This window comes from Myxocyprinus asiaticus, chromosome 4 (genome assembly GCF_019703515.2).
Source record: "Myxocyprinus asiaticus isolate MX2 ecotype Aquarium Trade chromosome 4, UBuf_Myxa_2, whole genome shotgun sequence".
Lineage (NCBI taxonomy): Eukaryota > Metazoa > Chordata > Actinopteri > Cypriniformes > Catostomidae > Myxocyprinus > Myxocyprinus asiaticus.
This window is the reverse complement of record NC_059347.1, coordinates 56,753,041-56,778,752: the sequence shown is the minus strand read 5'-3', so window position 1 is coordinate 56,778,752 and position 25,712 is coordinate 56,753,041. Positions and strand designations below refer to the sequence as shown.

General features: G+C 37.3%; 1 protein-coding gene across 1 annotated transcript; it reads right to left on the bottom strand.

The window, feature by feature from the left end:
- Positions 1-4,716: 4,716 nt before the first annotated feature.
- LOC127437903 (WD repeat-containing protein 31-like) lies at positions 4,717-23,965 on the bottom strand. The gene is made up of 10 exons (XM_051693072.1): positions 23,833-23,965; positions 18,665-18,852; positions 18,442-18,568; positions 15,594-15,668; positions 15,325-15,469; positions 12,287-12,387; positions 12,059-12,126; positions 11,761-11,902; positions 11,077-11,239; positions 4,717-9,365 (listed from the first exon to the last, which is right to left on the bottom strand). The coding sequence occupies exons 2-10, from the start codon at positions 18,709-18,711 to the stop codon at positions 9,205-9,207; spliced, it is 1,029 nt and encodes a 342-aa protein (XP_051549032.1). The 5' UTR covers positions 18,712-18,852; positions 23,833-23,965; the 3' UTR covers positions 4,717-9,204.
- Positions 23,966-25,712: the final 1,747 nt, after the last annotated feature.

Genomic DNA, 25,712 nt, shown 5'->3' with positions numbered 1-25,712 from the left:
CTCAAAGAGAGAAGGTGGAACAGAAACTGTATAAAAAATGCATGATTCTGAAGTGTAATTTTAGATGCTCCATGGACCACCTCGGCTTTGTTACTCTGTAATAAAAGTCTATTTTTGGAATCAGAACTTTGCACCTCCGAGAAATCTTTGACTCGACTGTGCTTCGATGGCTGTTTTGGGGAATCTGCCATGACAGCACTTACAATGGAAGTGAATGGGGCCAGTCTATAAAAATTAAAATACACACCGATTTAAAAGTATAGCCACAAGACGTAAACATTATACATGTTAATGTAATTTTAGTATGATAAAATCTCTGTTCTACATGATTTTAGTTGATAAAATTGCTTATAGGGTTTACTGGCATTGTGTTGTAATGGCAACAAAGTTGTAATATTGGATGTAACTTTTCACTGAAAAGGTTAGTTTGTGATTTTATAACTCAAAAATCATGTTAACATGTATAATGCTTACATCTTGTGACTATACTTTTGAAACTGTGTGTATTTTAGCATTTATTGGCTGGCACCATCCACTTCATTGTGAGTGAATTTCTGTAACTATGATTTTCACTTTTGTTCAAATCAGCAAAGGATGAGTCAAAATTATTTTTGTGATACTCAACCTTATGCGACAAATACTGTAGACTGAGCTTTATTTGTATTGAACCTGGAAAATTGCTTTAATATCTTGTGTCAGTTTGCTTCCCAAGTAAATTTGTCTTGTTATGAGGTTGCCTAGATTTATTTATTTTTTTAATTGGAAAACAATACAAAGATGACAATGCTTGTCCACCAGCTAGACCAGCATTAACCAGCCTGGACCAGCATGAATTCCCAGAAAGATAGATCCTAAGCTGGTCTTTTCAGAAGACATGATAGTTCACCCAAAAATCAAAATTCTCTCATCATTTACTCACCCTAATGCAATCCCAGATGTGTATGACTTTCTTTCTTCTGCAGAACACAAACGAAGATTTTTAGAAGAATATTTCAGCTCTGTAGGTCCTTACAATGCAAGTGAATGGTGACCAAAACTTTGAAGCTCAAAAAAAATAAAAATAAAATATCATAAAATAACTCCAGTGGTTAAATCTATAACTAGATACATTTTTAAGTCCTTTTGTACTATAAATTGTCCTCCCTGCCCAATAGGTGGCGAAGAATTTGAATCGACAAAAAAAAAAAAAAAAAAAAAAAATGTAAAAGTGAAAGTGGAGATTGATAGTAAAAAGGACTTAAATATTGACCTGTTTCTCAACCACAACTATAATATCGCTTCTGAAGAAATTGATTTAACCACTGGAGAATTACGTTTATTCTGCCTTTATGTTCTTTTTGGAGCTTCAAAGTTTTGGTCACCATACACTTGCATTGTATGGACCAAAAGAGATGAGATATTCTTCTAAAAATCTTTGTTTGTTTTCAGCAGAAGAAAGTAAGTCATACACATCTAGGATGGCATGAGGGTGAGTAAATGATGAGATCATTTTCTTTTTTGGGGGAAATATACCTTTAAGTTTCGGGCTTGCAACTCGAAGGTTGCTGGTTTGGACATTGTTAGGAGCGAGCCATTGTTTGTTTCATGGAGTGGTGGTGGTGTAGTGGACTAAAGCACTGAACTAGTAAGCGAAAGTTTGTTGGTTCAATCCCCACAGCCACCACCATTGTGTCCTTGAGCAAGGCACTTAACTCCAGGTTGCTCCAGGGGGATTGTCCCTGTAATCAGGGCACTGTAAGTCGCTTTGGATAAAAGCGTCTGCCAAATGCATAAATGTAAAATGTAAATAAATGTTTGAGCAAGATGCTTAACCTCAAGTTATTCCAGTGGGATTGTCCCTGTTATACAGTAAGAGTACTGTAAGTTGATTTGGATAAAAACCTGCTAAACCTATGATCTTTCCATTACTCAACTCTTATCTGCCTTTAGATGTTATATTCATCAGATAACAAAGTATCATTGGTAAACAGAGTTGTTTGTTTTTCCGCCCATGCAGTAGACCTATTCACTGACAGATTTGCCTTGGAAATGCTTATAGGTTTCCACCAAAGAGTGGCTCAAAACTATGCAAAGCAGCAGAAGGGGAGTCCCATTACTGAAACCCATAATGCAGGTATTATTGGTCCATTAGATGATCTCAAACGATCGTAGCTGATCATAATCTACATTTACGATTCCATTAGGTCAAATTTGATACGTTTAAATGAAATGGAACCATGGAACATGTCCTCTCGAAAACATAGGCTATATTTTATAACAAATCAAATCACTTTTATTGACAACAATTGTGAGCATTTAACTGCAATGTTTTTCTTTATGCAACAGATAATTATTTTGTAATGGTTTTGAGATCTACAGATTGTAAAATGCAAAGGTTATGTTCAGTATAGTATTCCTATTTGTCCATTTAAGCACGTGAACACCAGGGAGAAGACTACTTACCAAGTACCCACATTCAATCTATAACTATTTTAATTTGAAAGTATTGTATTAAAAGTGCCTGTGATGGACTGGCCACCTGACCACGGTGTTTCCCTGCCTTCGGCCGAGACAGCTGGGATAGGCTCCAGCACTACCCGCGACCCTACATAGGACAAGCGGCTATAGAAAATGCATGGATGGATGTATTAAAAGGCATATTTCAGACGTAATAATTAACCATTTAGGCCAAAGTTTGTAATAAAGAAGACATTAGATAATCAACACATTTGTTCCTTTCCCAATTATATCAGTCGCATATAATTAATCACATATCTATCAGTGTTGTAACTACCATAGACCCCCCCCCCCACAATTTTCCAATTATTGGCTGACTGATATGGTCGACCACTGGTTGATTCTTATGGTTAAACTATTAAATTTAGTCCATCTCCAATCCTGAATATGTCACTTCAGAGTTAGTTTCAATTATGCCATTTTAACAGTTCTACTACTGTTTAGTCATGCGAAATATCACATTAACGCAACATTTATGTGTTAGCATCGCCAGCTTTACTTCTGGTATAGAGACAGTTGACATAAAAACACACAATACTGTACATCTAGTTATCAACTGCATATATTAAAAGTTAGATTTACAATCACTTACTCATATTCTGGAAGGAGGTCCCTTCTTTAACCCCCTTGGCTTCATCAGACAGGGTATTCCTGGTTGTTGAAAGAGTAGTTTGTGTCTTTGTTGTGTGTGTTGAGAGAAAGATGTTTTCTCTGCTATTGACTCCCTTCACTTTCTGTCCATTTAACTACGACTCTTATGCGGAGATGTTTTATATTAAAAAACAAAAACACCAGTCACTCTACTATTATTTGCTTGGCTTTCTGTCTACATATTTCTCTGCCAGTGGGTGATCTGTCCGTTTTTCTACCTCTGTTTTATGAAGAATGGCAGCATTTGAATATTGGACCAGGAGTGAGGAGGAAATGCACAGCGAGTAGTCAAATACAGACATCAGGCAGATCTGCAATGTAAACTCTCCAAGCCTGACCAGAGAGAGTGAGAGAGGTAATATAAAATTTAACTTAAAAGCAGTAAACTATAGTCAAGCTACTCTTTTAGCTACTAAATTAGGAATTAAGAAAATATATTTGAAGATTAGTTGACTTGTTGGTTCTGATTGCAAAATTTCATTAGAGTGACTTTAAACAATTAGGGTGACAACATTAAATCAAACATATAATTGCATTGCATGCTAAATATAAACTAATAAAACACTCTATTTTTTGTTTCTGAGTCAAAATCTAATGACAAAACAGCAGAAATTAACTAAAAAAGGAGGCAAAGTCCCTTCTAGACTGCTCAGAGGCTCAAGTGAATCAGTGAATCATTTGTATGTAAACTAGTTCATTTTCATGAACTGAAAATGTAGTTAGGTTAGAAGCGTCGCTATTTTTAGTTAGCTACTCCCCAACATTATAGAATACATACCTGAACAGGCAAAACTGAAGTGAATTACTGGTACCTTTGAAAACACTTTAATTCTTTTTGGTTAGTTTTTAGTTTGTTTACTTTCACTTTAGTTGGTTTATTTGAAACTACACTTGAAAATGTACTGTGGTGTAGTACAGTGATGGTCTCAGATGGTAATAGCATGGTACTGAATTTTTACCAGATTCTTGTATTTTAAGGTACTTCAAGAATACTATGGTACTACCCTGGTACCTGTCCAAAAAAAACAAAAAAAAAAAACAATGGTAGGTCAATGGCACTTTTTGTTGTAGGGTACTGTACATACAATGGGGCTACATGCACACCTTCAGGAAAATTTGCTTTTTATGTGGTCACAAATTTATCAAGATTGAAAATTTTTTTTCGATTGACTGAATATTGATTTAGCAACATAATTTGTGTGAAAAGAATTAATAACGGAAGGTTGTTTTGATTAAAATTTGATTAAAAAAAGGTGGCGAGGGAGCCTTTTGCCCCACACTTGGGTAAAACTTGGGCCTGTTATAAAACAGATAATAACAACTCAGCCATGTTAGGAATTTGCTATAAAACAACCATGTTTCATTAAAAAAAAAAATAAAAAAAAAAACATGCTATTGCCATGTTAAAATGCCCCAAGACCCGATAGCACTTTTTCTTTAGTGTAAATATGCTCTCATTGTTCTCATATGTTTTAAAAAACAGCAAAGATCAAGCTATGTGCATTATTCCACCAACATTTCAATTTCCTGTTGGGGAAAAAAAAAAAGAAAGAAAGGTGTTCTCTTGAAATAATGTATCATATAATGTGCAAATACATAAAAACATTTCCTTCAAATTGATAACTCGACACTTCAGCATTTACATACTAGTCAAATAAACACTTGCATCAGTGTAACCTTTATTGTGTCTCAGTGAAACATACTGTATGGCGCATGACTGTCTTTTCTGCTGTCAGTTCATCAATATTCTTCTACAATGTTGTACAGTGACCCCAAAAGTTATTTTGATACTTAGGTCACACTTTAAAATGTCACTGCGTAATACAATTTTTTATTTTTTTTTTAAATCAAGTGGCTCTTATTTTAAAGACAGATTGCATGATAATGCAATGTTCAAAATGAAAGGTATATAAAAGATATTTGGACACTTTCTGGCTGTCAAACGTTAGTGGAACTTGTCCATAGTTAATGTGCTTAACTGCACCTGTGAAAGCAACTAAAAAAGTGGGTTTGTCATCTAATGCAATGATATTCAAACATTTTAAGTGTGACTTAAGTGTCCAAATACTTTTTGGGGCCACTGTTTATTATTCCAAATATGCGCTTTGGTGTTTGTGTTTGTATGTCTTTGATAAAAATAAAAATAAAAAATCATCAAAACACTGACATTCGCTCGTAATTAAATGCATATTTATATACAAAATGTGTGTGTATTGGAAAAACAATATTCTCTGATTTAAAAAAGTGTTATAAGAAAACCACTTTGCATTAGGGATGGGCATTTTGGTCATTTTGTCTACTCGAGTACTCAGACTAATTACTCGAGTACTTGTCGATTACTCGAGGGGCGATTACATGTTCATAACTGTATATATAATAACATGTCTGACAAACATCTATGGCTGCTGCACTGTGCCTTGTTGTTCCAGTGTATCGTCTATTCATTATTATAGGCTGTTATAAAATAATATGTTACAAAATGTGCAAAAGTTTAAAAATATAATGCATCATATTTTATCATTATGTGAAGATTCGCTGTCCAACTCTGAAGGAATGTGCCCAACGCACATCTGTCTGTTCTTCCTTCAGGTTACCATAGTAATCTTAGTAAGCACGCACCAGTTTTTTTAGTGACTGTCTGAACCGTCTATTTTCAAATAACAGGAAATGCCATAACCATTGCGTTTTTAATATGCGTGTTAAATTGAAGTTCAGTTTGAAGATGCTGCATTGTGTTCCATTTAGCTGCACTCTGTCTAGCTCTGTCTAGTTGTTTGAAACACTCGCCTGCTGTATATGCATTGCTTCAGCACGTTGAGTCCACTGCCACACGCGCCTGGTGTGTGTGTGTGTGTGTGTGTGTGTGTGTGTGCACTGTTTTGTTGTTGCTGTGATTCATAAAGTGTTCCATTCAACTCGGAGAGTCTGAATTTCCACCTTTCAACTGGGGAAAGTGCAACGGAATGACACTTTATATTGGACATCTAACTTGGAAACTCGTGCAGAAATCTTCAGCTCCCATTTCGTCGAGATGCAGGTGCGTGTTACTTCACGCAGGGCAGGGAGGTTTACGGTCAGTGACAAACATTTACTAAATAATATCCATAATATCCATGAAATGAGTTCTTACATGAAATGACAATAAAACGTGTTTAGCAAACGTTTTGCAGAGACAGGTGTTCAAAACACGGATAATTACACTCTCTTTTGATTATCGTAACGATAGCATTGCAGTGTTGTATCAATTTGGTTGCTATGAGACGTTTCTGACAATCAATGTACCCCTTAAATCCACAACGTACTCAATCTCAAAATTAAAAATAAGCTCCCTCTATGTTTGTGTTTAGTTGTCAGGTAAATGTCACTGGATTTCGAATTAAGTGAAAAGTCACATCATGCGTGATCACTATCGATCATCGTTTTCATGATCGATCATTGCTGCCATGTCTGAGTACCCGAGTACTCGAGTACTCATGCCCATCCCTACTTTGCATCACAGATTTCCACTGCCTTCCCATTCTTATATGTCTGATCATTCAATTTGACAATATTGACAAAGTTTGTTCTCTTTATAATAAATTCACTAAATGGCCACATTTTCCCATTATCACCCTCTCCAGTGTATTAAATACAAGATCAGACCATTTACGCAAATGTTTGAACGTGTTTATGTGTAAGTTCAAACAGCGTATCAGTGAAAAATTATTCAGTTTACCCAAATGACAAAACCCTGAGTGTGTGTACTTACACAGGCCCCAAAAGAATATTTTAAGCCACATTATAGATTAGATACAAAATATCAAAGCAAACAGCATCTGCAAACAATTTATGCTAGACCTTTTCTCAGAACTATCTTCACTTTAGGTCTCAAGTCGTGTCCAAGCAGAGTAACTACAGATGGAGTTCAGCACATTAACTATGACCATGTTCCACTAACGTTTGAAAAACACAAAGTGACCAAATACATTTTGTCTCCATTTTAAACAGTATGGGCTCTATTTTTTTTCTTGTAAAATCAACCTGCAGAAGTGACATGCATGCAAAAATCCACAGCCTAACCTGGAAGGTCAATACAATCACTGTTAATACTAGCCATGAGTATACTTTTTGTAACTTGATCAATCTGATTAGTAATACTTATAATCTCTATAACTGTCACGTGTTTTCGTTCATATTTTGGATCATGTCTTTTATTTTGAAGTTTACTTCCTAGTTCCTATCTATGTCATTGTGTAACACTGTCTTCATGGTTTGTTCATGGTCATAGTTATTGTCAAGTCTAGTTAAGTTCATGGTTCTGGATATTTTCATGTCTTTATTTAATAAACTGCACTTGGGTTCACATCATCGTCGTCTTCGTCTCCTGCCCGTCTTGCTCAACATTACAGAATACCTGACTAATCATCATAAACCCTCCTGCGGTTGCGTCAAGGGGATAGACCCACTGAAGACTATGTTTTGGAGTTTTGTGGGCTTTGTCATTTGGTTAATTTTAATGACATTGCTCTCAAGGACTTTTTCCATGCAGGCTAAATGAGCCCATCTACTCCTGAATGCCTGGAGGTTTAATTAACTGGACTCTGGTCCAATATATTGACTTTGCCCTGCAACTGAACGGTTCGTCTTTCACTGTGGGAGTGGCTAATGAGGAACTCCGCACTCCTACAGTGGCCTCCACGCCTGCCACGGTCCACGAGCCAGCGCTCACACCTGCCACGGTCCATGAACTTGCGCCTGAAGTCTCGGCCATCCCAGAGCCAGCGCCAGAAGCCTCGGCTGCCACGTCTGCCTCGTCATGCCATGCAGCCTCGTCATGCCATGCTACCACGTCTGCCTCATCATGCTATGCTTCCACGTCTGCCTCATCATGCCATGCTACCACCTCATCATGCCATGCTGCCACGTCTGCCTCGTCATGCCGTGCTACCTCATCTGCTTCGTCATGCCATGCTGCTACGTCTGCCTCGTCATACTATGCTACCACGTCTGCCTCGTCATACTATGCTACCACATCTGCCTTGTCATGTCGCCATGTCTGCCTCGTCATGCTATGCCGCCTTGACCACTGCGTCCCCGGCCGCCTTGATGCCTTGGTCTCCGCCTCCGCCTTGTAAGCGTCACCATGCCACGCTGCCTCATCAGCCTCTGCTCCACAGCCCACATCTCTCTCATCAGGACCTGGTCCACAGCCCACGTCTGTCTCGCCAGGCCATGCTCCACATCCCAGGTCCTCCTCGCCAGGCCAAACTCCATATGTCACATGTTTTTATGTGTGCTTTTGTTCATGTCTTTTATTTTTAAGTTTACTTCCTAGTTCCAGTCTATGTCATTGTGTAACATTGTCTTCATGGTTTGTTCATGGACATAGTTATAGTCAAGTCTAGTTAAGTTCTTGGATTTTCATGTCTTTATTTACTTTTTGGGGCCACTGTAACTGTGTTTGTAGTAGGAGAGAGAAAGAGTGGGGAAATGAGAGAGCCAGTGAGAGAAGTCAAGTCCTGCATTAATGATTTTGTCAGTGAATTATTGTCGACCTGTTAGCCATTACATAGTGCAAATTAAAGGTCTCCAAAAATACAATGGAGCAGAATTTTATTGCCTATATTTGTTCTGACAATAACACAAAACTCTAAAAGAAAAAAGAAAAGATTTAAAGCACCTAATCTTATCTCAAGGTTATTCTTTGACCTGAACTTGGCTATGTTTGGGAAACTTAAGTAATTGCCAGTAAATCTAGGTGGGAAGCTACCTCCAAGCATTCTCCTTTGTACCATTTGGTTGAAGCATTTCCACCCATTTATTGGTTCATATAATCAAGTAATATTACACTACATGGCCAAAATAAAGTGTAAAAGTAACTGCAAGTTTGATTTTACGCACCTGTTGTTAATAATGGGTGTAGCTGAAACAGCCGAACCTGTTAATTAGGAAGTGTCCACATACTGTACTTTTGGCCATCCAGTGTACATTCTCGTTTCCCGATACAATTCTCTTGAGTTCCAGTTCTGAAAGTTGTTACATTAACTGTTCACTTTGTTTTGCAGTTGGTCCAGTAGGTCAGAAGCAAGCCACTTCACTGAGGCTGACCGCTGCTCCCTGATCTAGATGAAGCTGGTGAAGTCCAGTGTTAAAACTGGCACATAAGAGATTACTAGAGTCACACGGAGCCAGAGACACCAAAGGCCCCGAACCGTCCAACGTTAATGTGCACAAACATGCTGAGAAGAGAATATAGGAAATAAGAATCAAACCACATGGATTTAATTATATGTTAAAATAAAGAGCTAGGAGACAAGTCTGGAATAATGTACAGCTTTTGCTGTTTTGGAAGGAAATTGTTACTTTAATTCACCAAAGTGGCATTCAACTGATCACAAAGTATAGTCAGGACATTACTGATGTAAAAAACAGTCCCATCACTATTTGAAAAAAGTCATTTTTGATCAAATCTAGACAGGCCCCATTTTCAGCAGCCATCACTCCAACACCTTATCCTTGAGTAATCATGATAAATTGCTCATTTGGTACAAGAAAATCACATTTCTAGTACTTTTTTGCCATTTTATCAAACACAGTTGAAAGCTATTTGGTTCGTTAAATGAAGCTTGACATTGTCTTTGTGTTTGTTTTTGAGTTGCCACAGTATGCAAGAGACTGGCATGTCTTAAGGACAATATTAGGTCAAAAATTGCAAAAAAGAAAAAGCTTTATCTAGAAGTTCGAGTGAAGGCTATACAATGCTTGAAATTGCCAAAAACCTGACGATTTCATACAAAGGTGTACACTACAGTCTTCAAAGACAAAGGACAACTGGCTCTAACAAGAACAGAAAGAGATGTGGAAGGCCAGATGTACAACTAAGCAAGAGAATAAGTACATTAGAGTCTCTAGTTTGAAAAATAGATGCCTCACATGTCCTCAGCTGACAGCTTCATTGAATTCTACCTGCTCAACACCAGTTTCATGTACAACAGTAAAGAGAAGACTCAGGGGCGCAGGTCTTATGGGAAGAATTGCAAAGAAAAAGCCACTTTTGAAACAGAAAAACAAAAAGAAAAGGTTAGAGTGGGCAAAGAAATACAGACATTGGACAACAGATAATTGGAAAAGAGTGTTATGGATCTTAATCCCATTGAGCTTTTGTGGGATCAGCTAGACTGTAAGGTGCGTGAGAAGTGCCCGACAAGACAGCCACATCTATGTCAAGTGCTACTGGAAGCTTGGGGTGAAATGTCACCTGAGTATCTGGACAAACTGACAGCTAGAATGCCAAAGATCAGTTGAGTAATACTTTGGTGAATAAAAGTACCAATTTCTTTCCATAAGAGCTGCGCTGTATGCCATCTACACTGGCGGCCAAAAGTTTGGAATAATGTACAGATTTTGCTCTTATGGAAAGAAATATATATATATATAAAATATATATATAGGGCTGTCAATATCTAAAACATTTTAATTGAATTACACGATTTGCCGATTAGTTAATCAAATTAATCGCTTTCCAATATTCTCTGCAAAAGGCGCCCAAGTAAAGGTAATTTTAGATATAATAATAATAAATATAATTCAGACTGAAATATATTACATTATAAACAGTAAATTGTGACAACAGATAAATATTCAAAATATTGTTTTTTTTATTTCCATATCACTGAATGTAACCCTATTATTGGCCTACATCCCCAATATTGGTCAATGTACTTATGTGTGTGTGTGTGTATATATATGTATATTATATATATATATATATATAAATTTATAGTATACATATATTAATATATTCAACATTTGAACTATTAAACCCAAAAACAGAATTTTGATCTATTAGCTTGTGGCCGACTGTGCACCATAGTACATATATGTATGTATGGATGAAAACATAATACCATTATGAGTGTGTTTGTGTGTGTATACAGGACTGTGTGTTACCTGCATTGTTCTGGTCCCATATTTTGACTGAGCTGTCATATGATGATGAAGCCACGAGTGCAGGACACCCGGGCCGAGAAGGCACAAACACACAGCACGCTGTTGTCTGCAGGTGCCCTCTGTATTCAGTCACCTTACAGCCGGGCTGCCTGAGGTCCCACAACTATACACAATGAGTAAATTGAGAAAAATTACTGGCCATAAATATTTTTGGCAGCCAAGAAATTGTATTTTGTTCTGTTTGCGATCTGAGTGACCCCAGTCCCTTTTAATAGCTCAAAAAACATATTTAACATTGAAGTATCAGGTTGAAACATAGTGACTTCTATGAATCTTATGATAACATACAAATTCCTCAATGAAAATGTTACATTACTTTTGTTTGGGGTCTCAGAAACTCCAGGTATGAAAACACGATTAAATGAAACACATCTTAACATGCTAAGATTCTTTGAATGGTGTCTACACTGTAGCAGTTTTGTTTTATTGTATAGTATTGTATATGTTTTTGCTGAGGTAAAATTGAGCCCAGACAGAAGAAACAAGACTTAAACAGAGTGAAGGAATATTCCAGGTTCAGTACCAGTAACTCGGGTCATTTTGGACCCTGCATACACATATTTGTAAAAATGTGTTTATGCATATACACAACTGTGCCCTGACAATGTCCCTACATGAACTTACTGTGGCTTCACAGCCCTGCCCACCGAAGCCGTTGCTGGATGACAGCAGGTGGTAACAATTTGGACTGATGTCACAGTGAGTCTGAATATACTGCTTTGCTGGAAATGTGTTAGTGACCTGCCAGGTTCGACTATCCCACACCCTGAGAGAGACAGTACACACACACACAGACACAGCTTATAGTACTCCTTATTTGTTTAGTAAATATTTCCAGAGAAACACATCTCTGCTTTGGTCAAATAATGAAAGTAAATAAACCAGTTTAGTGTCTTGTATAACGTATCTGTGATCCACTGACCTAATAGTTTTGTCTTCTGAGGTTTGGACAATGGATGTGCTTCCTGGTACCCAGCATACATGGGTCACCTGAAACAGAGGGCAAAAGAACAGGCATATATTGATGATCAAGGCTATAAACTGGAATGTCAGGCTATCTGTAAAAAAATACAGGAACACAGAGCAGAACTAAATGGAACAGAATGCAGCAAGTGCACATCCCTATTGAACTTTAAAGAGTTTTTCTAACCAGGTTCCTTGAGATGGTGTTTCTCTGCAGACACTTTCCTGACTCAATGTCCCAGAGACACATGGAGTTATCCCGAGAGCCTGTGCACAGCTTTGACCCATCTATAATAAAAGTAAAACATCATTACAACATTAAAATAATAAATTATTATACATATATTTTTTTGCTCATGGGGTAATGTTTGAATTTCAAAACAAGGGAGACCAGGGTTATTGTAACATGGAGAAGTAGTCACAATGCCTAAGAATCAGTAACAATAAGGTTTTGTGTCAAAAGTCCAATAGAGCACAACAATTCTGGAAGTAAAAATCCTATTCATTTTCTTCAAAGACTACAGTAATTGAAATATCATGTTTATTTGCGGAATTTCTGGTGAAGAACTACACTACACATGATCGAGCTGAGAAAGATCCACTAATCAGAGAATCATGGTTAACAAATCGCAGCAGAAGAGCTCTGCAGCGACCACCCACTTCCATGATACACTGTAAATTACTCAATCGAGTCGCTTTACCTGCACTATTAAACTACTTTTAAATATCTTATTATTCTGCAATAAACGTAAAATATATATTTTTTTACTTATAATCAACAACTTTAAATCAATAGTTTTATATTTGCATTTTTACTGATCGTATTGTCGAAAATACTAGAAAAGGTGGTGTCCTCCCAACTATGTTCATTTGTACAGAGAAATGGTATATATGAAGAATTTCAGTCAGGATTTAGGCCCCATCATAGTACAGAGACTGCACTTATCAGAGTTACAAATGACTTGCTCTTATCATCTGATCATGGCTGCATTTCTCTTCTAGTGCTCTTAGATCTTAATGCTACCTTCGACACCATAGATCAGAAAATTCTCTTGGGTAGGCTTGAGAATTATACTGGCATTTGTGGACAGGCATTAGATGGTTTAAGTCCTATTTCTCTGACCGGTACCACTTTGTCTGTGTAAATGAGGAACTGTCAGATCAAATTAAAGTATGGAGTGCCACAGGGATCAGTTTTAAGGCCTCTACTTTTCTTCCTATATATGCTGCCCATGGGAGACATTATCAGGAACCATGCAATTAGTTTTCACTGTTATGCCGATGATACCCAACTTTATACTTCTTTGAAACCCAATGAAATTTCACAATTTTCCAAATTAACAGAGTTTATAAATGATAACAAAGAGTGGATGGCTATAAATTTCCTTCAACTCAATTCCGATAAAACAGAGGTACTAATTATTGGAACAAAAACCTTAAAAAATAAGATGGAAAAATTGTATCTGACTCTTGATGGATGTACTGTATCGTCAACTTCGAAAGCAAAGAATGTAGGTAGAACTGCATTCTTCCACCTCAGAAATATTGCTAAGTTACGACACATGCTACCTGTTTCTGATGCCGAAAAACTAATTCATGTGTTCATGACCTCAAGACTAGATTATTGTAATGCATCACTTGGAGGATGTTCTGCAGGTTTAATAAATAAACTTCAGTTGGCTCAAAATGCCAAAGCTAGAGTGCTAACTACAACCAAGAAATATGATCATATCCGCCCCATTTTGTCTGCATTACATTGGCTACCTCTTAAGTTTCGAATTAATTTTAAAATTCTGTTAATTACTTACAAAGCTTTGAATGGTCTAGCTCCAAAGTATTTAAGTGACCTTCTATCATGCTATAATCTATCACGATCACTACGATCGCAAAACTCCGGCCTGTTAACAATACGAAAATATCAAAATCCACAAAAGGAGAGAGATCATTTTAATATTTGGCTCCTAAACTAGGGAATATTCTTCCTAGCGGTGTTTGGAACTCAGACACACTCTCTCAGTTTAAGTCTAGACTAAAGACTTCTCTATTCAGCCAGGCATACACCTAATTTATCCCTCAATTCATCGTTATGCTTCTTTAGTTAGGTCTGCCGGAACCGGAAACACTTTTCTTATTCTTTAACCCTGCTTTAAAGTGAATGGCATCTACGCTAATTTTATTCCATTTCTTTTCCTGTCTAAACCTCAGGATTATATCGGGACTATATTACAGATCCATCTCCAGTCCAGAAAAGGAAGGATGATGTGAAATTAATTTTTGTGGTAATCAACATTATGCCATCAATGCCGTCGAATAGCTCAGCTTGTATTGAACCTGGAATATACCTTTAATTTGCTATTATTTACTGCACGATGCGAGCCCTATGCAAGTACTCTGTAGCAGCTGTTATGTATCGTGTTTTCCCTATGCTGACGCAGCGCTGATTGGGAGGAGTAAAGTTTCCATATGTGGCTTGAACAACCAGATGCATTTACACTTGACAGAGTTTTGAATGCCATGAGTGTTCGGATTTATATCAGTCTCAAATCCGTCTTGGAGGGCATTTACACTTGGTCTATCCGATCATGAAAATTAATGGGAAAAATACTTTGGAAGCCAATACGGATGTAAAAGTGGGCTGGCACTGTTGCATTCTATTGCATAAATCTTTGTCTATCGCATCTATGCTATAGTTTCATATACCTGATTAAAACCCTTTTAAATTAGCATACTTTTTGCAATATTATCCTCCAAACAAATATTCTAGTATCATATTTTTCTAATAGCTTAAATGAAACGTTCAACTGAGTTCATCTGAGACAATGGTATTTTTCATAAATATCACGTTGGGGACAAGCTGTCACACAGATCATGCCAAGATAATGATTTGATAAATTTGTATGTGACCTTCTCCGTTTTGGCTTTTTTAACTTTAGATAGTGGGCTATTTCATATTAAAAAAGGGTATTCCTCACAAATCAGTGCCAATAAACAGCAGGTTCCTATAATGACAACTTATTGGGGCATGTTGTCATAAACGTTCAACGTTTAAATCTTTTTTACTTGGCAATAATGGTGAAAACATTCAATAGCTTTTAAGGTATGTGCCTATATAGAAACTGGCTTTCGAAAATAAACCTACCCTGAAAAATATTCACTGCAGTAAAAAGTTTAACAACAAGCCCTGGTCTCCCCTTTATGATTCTGAGAGTTTGGGTATTTGCTCACCTGGACTGATTGCTACTCCATTAACTACAAGCTCATGGCCACAGAAATCCTGGACAGGTTCTTTGTCTCGACCCAGATCCCACATAAGTACTGTCTTATCACGAGATGCACTGAAGATCCAGGTATTTCCTGAAAAACAACACAACTAAAGAAACAGAGAGAGACTTACACACAAAAACACACCACACAGGATAATAATATCTTACAGTTAATAATGAGAGATAATTTTATATACAATATTTTGATATAAACAAGTGCCTTTTTATCACCTTAGTAACTTCTCTGTTATGGCCCAAGAATGCTTTACACAATTTTCCAGCTCTCCAGTCATACACAACAACAGCCTGACCAAAATAAGAATAATAGAAATATTTAAAAACTTTGTATAATGTCAATCAAATAACGAACTAAAAAGTATGATCCCTGTTGCTTCTTTCAATATGAAGCCTTTAAGGTAAAGTGTGTAATTTCTGTACCACTAAAAGCATCAAACTGAGAAAAAAAGAACCAGATTTTTTCATTTTCTAAAGAAAATATGAGTGGCGTTTCTCATGCAAAGGTCGACTCTACAATTCTAGGGGGTTTTGGGTGGAGTTCAGTGCATTGCTATAGCGTTGCTAGGGTGTGCTGGGTAGAGCTGGGTGATATGACGATGTTATCGGACGATATCTTACAAAGATCCCGATGCCGATTACGACACTCAGTTGACAGACGATGATCGATAATATAGGGAAATGGCAAAACCATGGATCTGTGAGGTCGTTAAATATAGCAAAGAGTAGCCCAGGGTGTGAAATAAGCACCCGCCACCCACCAAATGCGACGAGGCTGAATTCAGTTTGCAAGCTCCTTGTCAAAAGTATTTCATGCGGCAGTAATTTTGCTTATCTACCTGCAACAGGCAGGCAACCTGTAAGACGTCTCAGAGTGACACATGACAAGAAATGCTGTTAGTCACAAAGACATGCGCTTGAAGAAACACACTTTATTATATTTATAAGAACAGACAAAAGAAAAGCCATCAGTGTTTGTGTCTGATTCACGGTTTGTTCAGAGGCGTGCAGCGTGAGCCTGTCTCGTGGAACGTGCATTTAGAGTTATCACTGTTTTATCTTTGTTTCATCCACCTGAAAACACTTTTCAAGAATAATGTTGTCTATGAGAATGCTGCAAAAGATCTCCAATTATCTCAGGAGGTGCTGTGAGTTTAGCTCGCTTTATTTCCACAGATCAGTTCGCGGTTAACATGCTGTGGCATGGGGGGCGTGGTCATGTGTCGGTCTGCGGGAGAGGGAGAGCGGTAAGGCTCGTCACCTGGCTCATAATTATCTCTAACACCTGTCTCTCCCTCTCTGATGCTCTGGAGTGCCTTTTAAGTCTCCCTCCGCCATCACTATAATGAGAGACAGGTGTTAGAGATAATTATGAGCCAGGTAACGAGCCTTATCGCTCTCCCTCTCCCGCAGACCGACACATGACCACGCCCCCCATGCCACACATGCATTGTGAAAGCAACTCTGCAGGTTCAGTAATATATATCTTTGTATTAAGAAACAAAGATGAAAGTGATTAAATCATAAAATAATACAAGACACGTTCACCTTGAACCTAAAATCGAGTTCTATTTTCTTTTCTTTAGGCAGCATTAACTGTATTACCAAAATGCAATACAAACACAAATTCGATAACACACATTAGCCAGCATTATTTTGGGAACACAAGGGAATTTATTAGGCTTCATTATTATAATTATTATTATCTTTACATTTATAATTGTCTTAAGTTCTTAATCTGGAGGCTATTTGTAATTTTCCACCTGTTGTTGTTGACGGATACTTGTGTGATAGCAAATGGAGATGATAAATATTTGGATTTGGGGAGGTGGTTAAATATGATTTTTTGATCACTTATTTCACTCGTTATTTTTATTGCTTTTTCGTTTAGTTTAAAGGGCAATTTGACTTCAGAAATGTCTTTTGTTTATGTTTTTCGTGTTTTAATAAATTAATGTCATTTTTAAAGCAAAATCAATCAAGCAAAAATATTCACCAACCCTTGGCAGGGGGTTTGACGATATAATCGTATATCGTGATATTTTTTAAGCCGATTATCGATAAAATATTAATTACATATCGTCTAGCCTTAGTGCTGGGTGGTTGCTAGTTTGTTGCTTACTGGCCCAAGTCAAAAGAGCCCACCCACAAGTCTGTTTTGTTCCCTAGTTATGGCTCAAGCCCCTCCCTTTTTTGCCGTTGCTTATATACAATAAGCGTCCAATATGAAACGTCGTCATTTCGGACAGCTGGCAAACCTAATAACAACAGCGATGCTTGCCTTGATTATTATTTTGTACAGCAGAAATGACACACTTCACCTTTAAGTCCAACTCCCATACTTTTTTATTTATAAATCTGTGTCATACAAAATCATTTTTAATTGACTTGATTGACTTGATTTACATTAATTAAGGATTGATAATATCCCTCCCTTTTAAAGGGATAGTTCATCATTTACTGACTTCCTTTCTTCTGCAGAACACAAATTATGTTTTTTTAGAAGAATATCTCAGCTCTGTAGGTCCTCACAATGCAAGTGAATGGGTGCCAAAAATGTTATGCTCCAAAAAGCTCATAAAGGCCTCATAAAAGTAATCTATACGACTCCAGTGTTTTAATCCATATTTTCAGAAGTGATATGATAGGTGTGGGTGAGAAACAAATCAATATTTAAATCCTTTTTTGCTTGAAATTCTTCTCCCTGCCCAGTAGGGGCTGTATGCACGAAGAATGTGAATCACCAAAAACACAAGAAGAAGAATGTAAAAGTGACCTGTTTCTCACCCACACCCATCATATCGCTTCTGAAGATATATATTTAACCACTGGAGTCTTATGGATTACTTTTATGCTGACTTATGATTTTTGGAGCTTCAAAATTTTGGCACCCTTTCACTTGCATTGTATAAAACAAAAGAGCTGAGAAATTCTTCTAAAAATCTTCATTTGAGTTCAGCAGAGGAAAGAAAGTCATACACATCTGGGATGGCATAAGGGTGAGTAAATGATGAGAAAATCTTCATTTTTGGGTGAACCATCCCTTTAATGCCCCCCAGCTCACCTGGTCATGCCCTCCTGACACACACAGGTCAGAGGTCAGGCTGGTCACACAGTTGATGGCATCTGTGTGGGCGGGTTCATACTGTACTACCCGGGGCACAGGTACAGTTTCCGAACCCTCTTTGGCCCTGTCAAGGTGATAATAACAATACAGTCTAAATGACCGTAAATATACAACACGACCACCAGCTCCCTAAACAGCAGCATGGCTCTTCATCTCTAACCTGTACAAGTCCGAGCGCCGGCGGAACTTGCTCTGTAGTTTCCCCATGCTTGTTTGGGTGGCTGATCACCTGATCAGGTGTGCTTTAATGCACTACAACCTCATGGGAGAAAAAAACAACAAACAAAGGTAGCCTCACTCATCTCTCCACGGTGTTAGCCATATTCCGACTCTGCCCTGTTTCTGGGTCTGCAATAAACAAATACATCACACACAGTTGTTTTTTTCCTTCCCATAAAGAAATCTGATATATGCCAATATTTGCAAAACACATATATGAAATATATGCTCATACTGTATATGGTTTTCACTAATATAAAAAGCATACATACATTGGCGGCCAAAAGTCAGATTTTGCTCTTATGGAAAGAAATTGGTACTTTTATTCACCAAAGTGGCATTCAACTTATGTAAAAAATTCAGAACTTCCTAAACTACTTCAAAGAGTTCTCATCAAAAAATCCTCCACGTGCAGCAATGACAGCTTTGCAGATCCTTGGCACTCTAGCTGTCAGTTTGTCCAGATACTCAGGTGACATTTCACCCCACACTTCCTGTAGCACTTGCCATAGATGTGGCTGTCTTGTCGGGCACTTCTCACGCACCTTACAGTCTAGCTGATCCCACAAAAGCTCAATGGGGTTAAGATCCATAACACTCTTTTCCAATGATCTGTTGTCCAATGTCTGTGTTTCTTTGCCCACTCTAATCTTTTCTATTTGTTTTTCTGTTTCAAAAGTGGCTTTTTCTTTGCAATTCTTCTCATAAGGCCTGCACCCCTGAGTCTCCTCTTTATTGTTGTACATGAAACTGGTGTTGAGCGGGTAGAATTCAATGAAGCTGTCAGCTGAGGACATTTGAGGCGTCTATTTCTCAAACTAGAGACTCTGATGTACTTATCCTCTTGTTTAGTTGTACATCTGGCCTTCCACATCTCTTTCTGTCCTTGTTAGAGCCAGTTGTCCTTTGTCTTTGAAGACTGTAGTGTACACCTTTGTATGAAATCGTCAGTTTTTTGGCAATTTCAAGCATTGTATAGCCTTCATTCCTCAAAACAGTGACTGACTGACTGACGAGTTTCTAGAGAAAGCTGACCTAATATTGACCTTAAGACATGCCAGTCTATTGCATACTGTGGCAACTCAAAAACACACACAAAGACAATGTTAAGCTTAATTTAGCTTAGCTTTCAGCAGTGTTTGATATAATGGCAAGTGTTTTTCTAGTACCAAATTAGCAATTTAGCATGATTACTCAAGGATAAGGTTGTTAAGGAAATGGGGCCTGTCTAGATTTAATCAAAAATTACTTTTTTCAAATAGTGATGGTGCTGTTTTTTTTACATCAGTAATGTCCTGACTATACTTTGTGATCAGTTAAATGCCATTTTGGTGAATTAAAGTACCAATTTCCTTCCGAAACAGCAAAATCTGTACATTATTCTAAACTTTTGGCCGCCAGTGTATATGTATATACATACTGTATATATTTCAAAATACTACAACATACCTGTTATCATTTATGTAAAATTATTTTACTAAATACTAGTGACATGAGAATGTACATATATGCTCAAATTTATGAACTATATATATTTAAGCAATATCACACAAGCAAGGGTGTCACAGGTAATCACAGCAGTGCTGATTTAGGGCCATATAGCAGGAGAGCCATATTGCTTTAGTTATATATAACCAATCATTTATCACTTAAATGTCATACAAAGTCCAGTAAACATAAAAAAAGCTAAATCAATATGCGGTGTGACCACCTTTGCCTTTAAAACAGCACCAATTCTCCTAGGTACACCTGGACACAGTTTTTCTTGGTTGTTGGCAAATAGGATGTTCCAAGCTTCTTGGAGTAATTCGCCACAGTTCTTCTATCTATTTAGGCTGTCTCAATTGCTTCTGTCTCTTTATGTAATCTCAGACTGACACGATGTTCAGTGGGGGGCTTTGTGGGGGCCATGCCATCTGTTGCAGGGCTCCCTGTTCTTCTATTCTAATCTTTTTTATTTGCAAAAGTAATGTTTGGGAGTCTAACATTTATATTTCCTATTGACACACTAAAGCTGAAGATATAAATAACCATCTTAAGACAAATGCTTTTATGAAACATCTTATGTGCCTAAGACTTTTGCACATTACTGTATATATACAACAGTTAGTTCCGGTCCTCGAATCAGATTGGACGAAAGACATTCCATGACTACTGATGACTCAGAACATCAGCACTCGGACGCTTCACTGTGTGTATCACTCCGCTTGTGTTCATGGTGTTCTAACTAAAGTGTAAGAGCAGCGCAGATGTGTTAAGAGCTAGATGTGCAGTGAGTCAGTGTCAGTCAGTGTTTTCATTCATCAGTACTACGTGATCGCTCGGATTACAACTACACTACTAAAACTAGGAAATAGCTTTAAATGGCTTTAAACTAACAACTTCAGCATTAAGGCTCATCACAGCTGAGAGACTGATTAATTACACAAACTCAAGGTGCTTACCTCTTACCGGAGTTTCCACATTGGAGAGGACATTCTGTTCAAAATGGCAGAGGAGATGGCGGTTTCTATAGTGAATGACTCATGCGCACCGGCTACCGCGAAATAGGGAGGAATACCCCCGCTCGGACAATTATTTCTCCACAGAGAAATTAGGATGTGTTTGACCAAAATTACATTATCCTCAGAAAGCTGACTAACACTGCAGCATCTCTGCTTGGGAGTGGCAACAAGTGATCACAAATGCTCCATCTCTCTCTCACTCTCTCTCTCTCTCACACACACACATCCTTGCATCTCCAAAAACTTGTTAGAAACAGCCCAATCCATGATACTAGTTCTATAGTGACATTTTTGAATTACTAACAAAGGCTTGGACACATCATTTGGTTTGAACCAGCAATAGCAGATTCTGATCCATGGCATAAGAAAGTAGTTCCATGCACAAATGTGTTTTTTGAGACCGTACTCAGTTTTTCCTAATTTTTTAAAATGTCAATATGTTCATTGAACTGTTGTACATATCACACTCGCAATTGTGCTATATGGCCCTAAATCAGCACTGCTGTGATTATATATATATTAGGGGTGTAACGATCCATCAATCCAATAACCAACAATCCAATGTTATCGATACAACGCGTAAATATCGATATAGACATTTGTTTTAAGATGCACCTTTATTTTAATACTCTCATGTCAGCCACATCCATACGCATTTCCTTCAGGCGATGAAGCAACCTTATTACATTCAATTCACTTTATGAATGCTAAATATGCTTTTCATGTGGGACTCTGCTATCCATGCGCGCGCGTCAACCGGGCTTCCCTTGAAACGCGAGCTCCAGACCAGTGAAAGGATCATCGCGAGCTTGTCAACTGGGCGCTCCTTTAAATGCGCGATTAATTCGGGCTTCCATCAATATCGTGGCACATGTGACTAGAATTTTACATGAGAATTTGCTGTTTAAAAGTACCATGGAGCAGTTCAACCATCATGTGAAACGTCTTGACAACGTGACATTCTGAACAGCACTTAATGAGGGAAAGAGAAATCAACTGCTGCCCAGCACTAGCATGTTATATGACTTTACACATCTACACATCAACACACTTATTAACATTTATCTCAGTTAACCGTAACAGAATTTTTCATTACAACTGTGGTAGTAAAAAAGCTGTAGCCAAGAAAACCGCGGATAGCACTGGAAATAAGTCATGGGTATGTAAGTACTTTGAATTGGATTAAACTGAAAAAATAAGCTGTAATCAAACGATTGATGATCACTTGTGTGTGACGTTATTTTTATATTATTATCTGTATCATTTTTTTCAACATCGAAGTACCTTATTTTGTTGTGGATGTCCAATGTGGATACTAAATTTGCACTTTTCAGAGAGCTCAATAAATTATTAAAATTATATTTTGGTTGCATTTGAAGGCAAATAAATAAATAAATAAATAAATAAATAATAATTTATTGATTGTGCAAAATAGGCACATAATATTGGAATATCGATCTCAGGGCCACAGACTTTGAAGTATCTGCAAATATCGGATTACAGGCCAAGAGAATCGATATAAGATCGTATCGTGATGTAACATCCGATTTAAATCGTATATACATTCTATATATATATATATATATATATATATATAGAGAGAGAGAGAGAGAGAGAGAGAGAGAGAGATTCATTGTCTGAATGTCACACTTGGCTAAAATAATTAATACAGATTTAGAATATAGTTTTTCATTTTCCCTTTTTAAAGCATTGAACTATTCCATTAATCAAATAACATGGTAACTATGCAATAATCAAAAGTGGATATTTTTAGACACATCTGCATTCAATTCTCTTTCTAAGAGGCACCTTTATAGTGTCTGTAATGCCAAATTAAAACTCTGTTACCTAATCATAATTAGGCTATGTCCCATCATAATTTAAAATGATCAATTTAGCTATTACAATGCAATCTATTAAGACTCAAACATTATTTATCTAGGAGAATGTTTAAAAAAAAAAAACTTTATGTAGACATTTTCTAGATTTAAAAAGTTTAGGATTCCGTTTTAAAATGGTTTCTATGTTCATATAAAGGTCAGTATAGCAAAATACAGTATACAAAGGAAGAATTTACTATATATGTTTCATTGAAGATATCACTCCCTAGGCTCTGGCAACCTCAAAAAGGAGAAACAGCTGTTGTTGTCTGTAGCATAAGCCATTAATCAGTCATGTATTGGGTTCAGTTATGTATGTACACAGCCTGCTTCTCTGAGAGGTACTGGAAGACTGGACGACCTGAATCCTATTAAGTGCATTAAAGCCTCATCGCATTAGGTAACAAGTAGGATGCAAAAATACAATTTGGCTAACCGTGCAATGGCACCAATATATATCTCCTGCAATGCATCTTCATATAAAATAATATAGTACTAATGCCTTGACTGATTGCAAATCTGTGCAGTATGGAGAACTTCAAGCACTGGTCTGCAAATACATTGGTCAGCTGATGGTAAACCAACAAACAACCATTGCATGACATGCAATACATGCAGCTGGTCGACTTTAACCCATGCATGTTTAATTAAACAAGATCAGACACACCTTATGCCTCGGTGCAAGCGTTAAATAAGGTAATCCTCGCGAGACCAATAAAACTTACCTTTCCGAGTTTTAGAGCAGTAAGGTGTTTAGCTGGATATCTTGGTTAATATGTCACTGTTATTCTGAATGCCTTGCATTGGTGTGCATTAATATCGGAGCTTTTAGATAGTGCGAGAACTGAGGGTTTATCGCTCATGGCTTTAAATCTTCCGCGGCTGCTCGCGCACAGTTTCTCCTTCGCGTGAGCGACGCTTTCGCCGTTACCAAGCACACAGAGGTCACGTGTTAACACAGAGGGGCGGGGCTTCATGAATTTCAGGTCAGGTGGGAACACACTGGGCGGGGCTTCATTTTTTGAGCAATACCGCTGATCTATACAGATCAGTGATTGCAATACAGAAGAATACAGAGAGAGTAAATTGAATGATGAAAATATAGACATATAAAACAAATATAAATAGAATAAATAGGGTGTTTAAATACATTTGAAAATATTTTCAAAACACAATACTGTATATAGTCTTATTGTGCTGTTCTTAATGTACTGGATAAAATATTAACCTCACACAGTTTAAATGTTAATGATATTAGTTTTCCTTTATCACAGTAAAGTGAACATAATGGTGAATTTTATTTCTGTATTCTTTCCATTCATTTGACACTTTACGATTTACTCTACACATTTCAATTTCCTAACAAAATTACATCAAATTGATTTGAGTAATCTTAATAAAAATAAAAAACATCACAACTCAATTTGATGTAATTCTGTTATTAAATTTACAATGCGTAAATTTTAAAAATTTATATATATATATATATATATATATATATATATATATATATATATATATATATATATATAGTATATAGTATATACAGTATAGAAATTTTGGCATTGATTTTGAAAATATGACTGATCATGCAAAAAAAACTGTCTTTTATTTAAGGATAGTGAGTCAGTACTGCTTTTTAAATTGCAATTAGTGTCTGTGTATAAATAGTCAATGAGTTTGTTAGCTCTCACGTGGACGCACTGAGCAGGCTAGATACTGAGCCTTGGGGAGCTGAAAAGAACTGTCAAAAGACCTGCGTAACAAGGAAATGGAAATTTATAAAGATGGAAAAGGATATAAAAAGATATCCAAAGCCTTGAAAATGCCAGTCAGTACTGTTCAATTACTTATTAAGAAGTGGAAAATTCGGGGATCTCTTGATACCAAGCCAAGGTCAGGTAGACCAAGAAAGATTTCAGCCACAACTGCCAGAAGAATTGTTCAGGATACAAAGAAAAACCCACAGGTAACCTCAGGAGAAATACAGGTTGCTCTGGAAAAAGACGGTGTGGTTGTTTCAAGGAGCACAATACGACGATACTTGAACAAAAATGAGCTGCATGGTCGAGTTGCCAGAAAGAAGCCTTTACTGCACCAATGCCACAAAAAAGCCCAGTTATAATATGCCTGACAACACCTTGACATGCCTCACAGCTTCTGGCACACTGTAATTTGGAGTGACAAGACCAAAATAGAGCTTTATGGTCACAACCATAAGCCCTATATTTGGAGAGGGGTCAACAAGGCCTATAATGAAAAGAATACCATCCCCACTGTGAAGCATGGTGGTGGCTCACTGATGTTTTGGGGGTGTGTGAGCTCTAAAGGCACAGGGAATCTTGTGAAAATTGATGGCAAGATGAATGCAGCATGTTATCAGAAAATACTGGCAGACAATTTGCATTCTTCTGCATGAAAGCTGCGCATGGGACGCTCTTGGACTTTCCAGCATGACAATGACCCTAAGCACAAGGCCAAGTTGACCCTCCAGTGGTTACAGCAGAAAAAGGTGAAGGTTCTGGAGTGGCCATCACAGTCTCCTGACCTTAATATCATCGAGCCACTCTGGGGAGATCTCAAACGTGCGGTTCATGCAAGACGA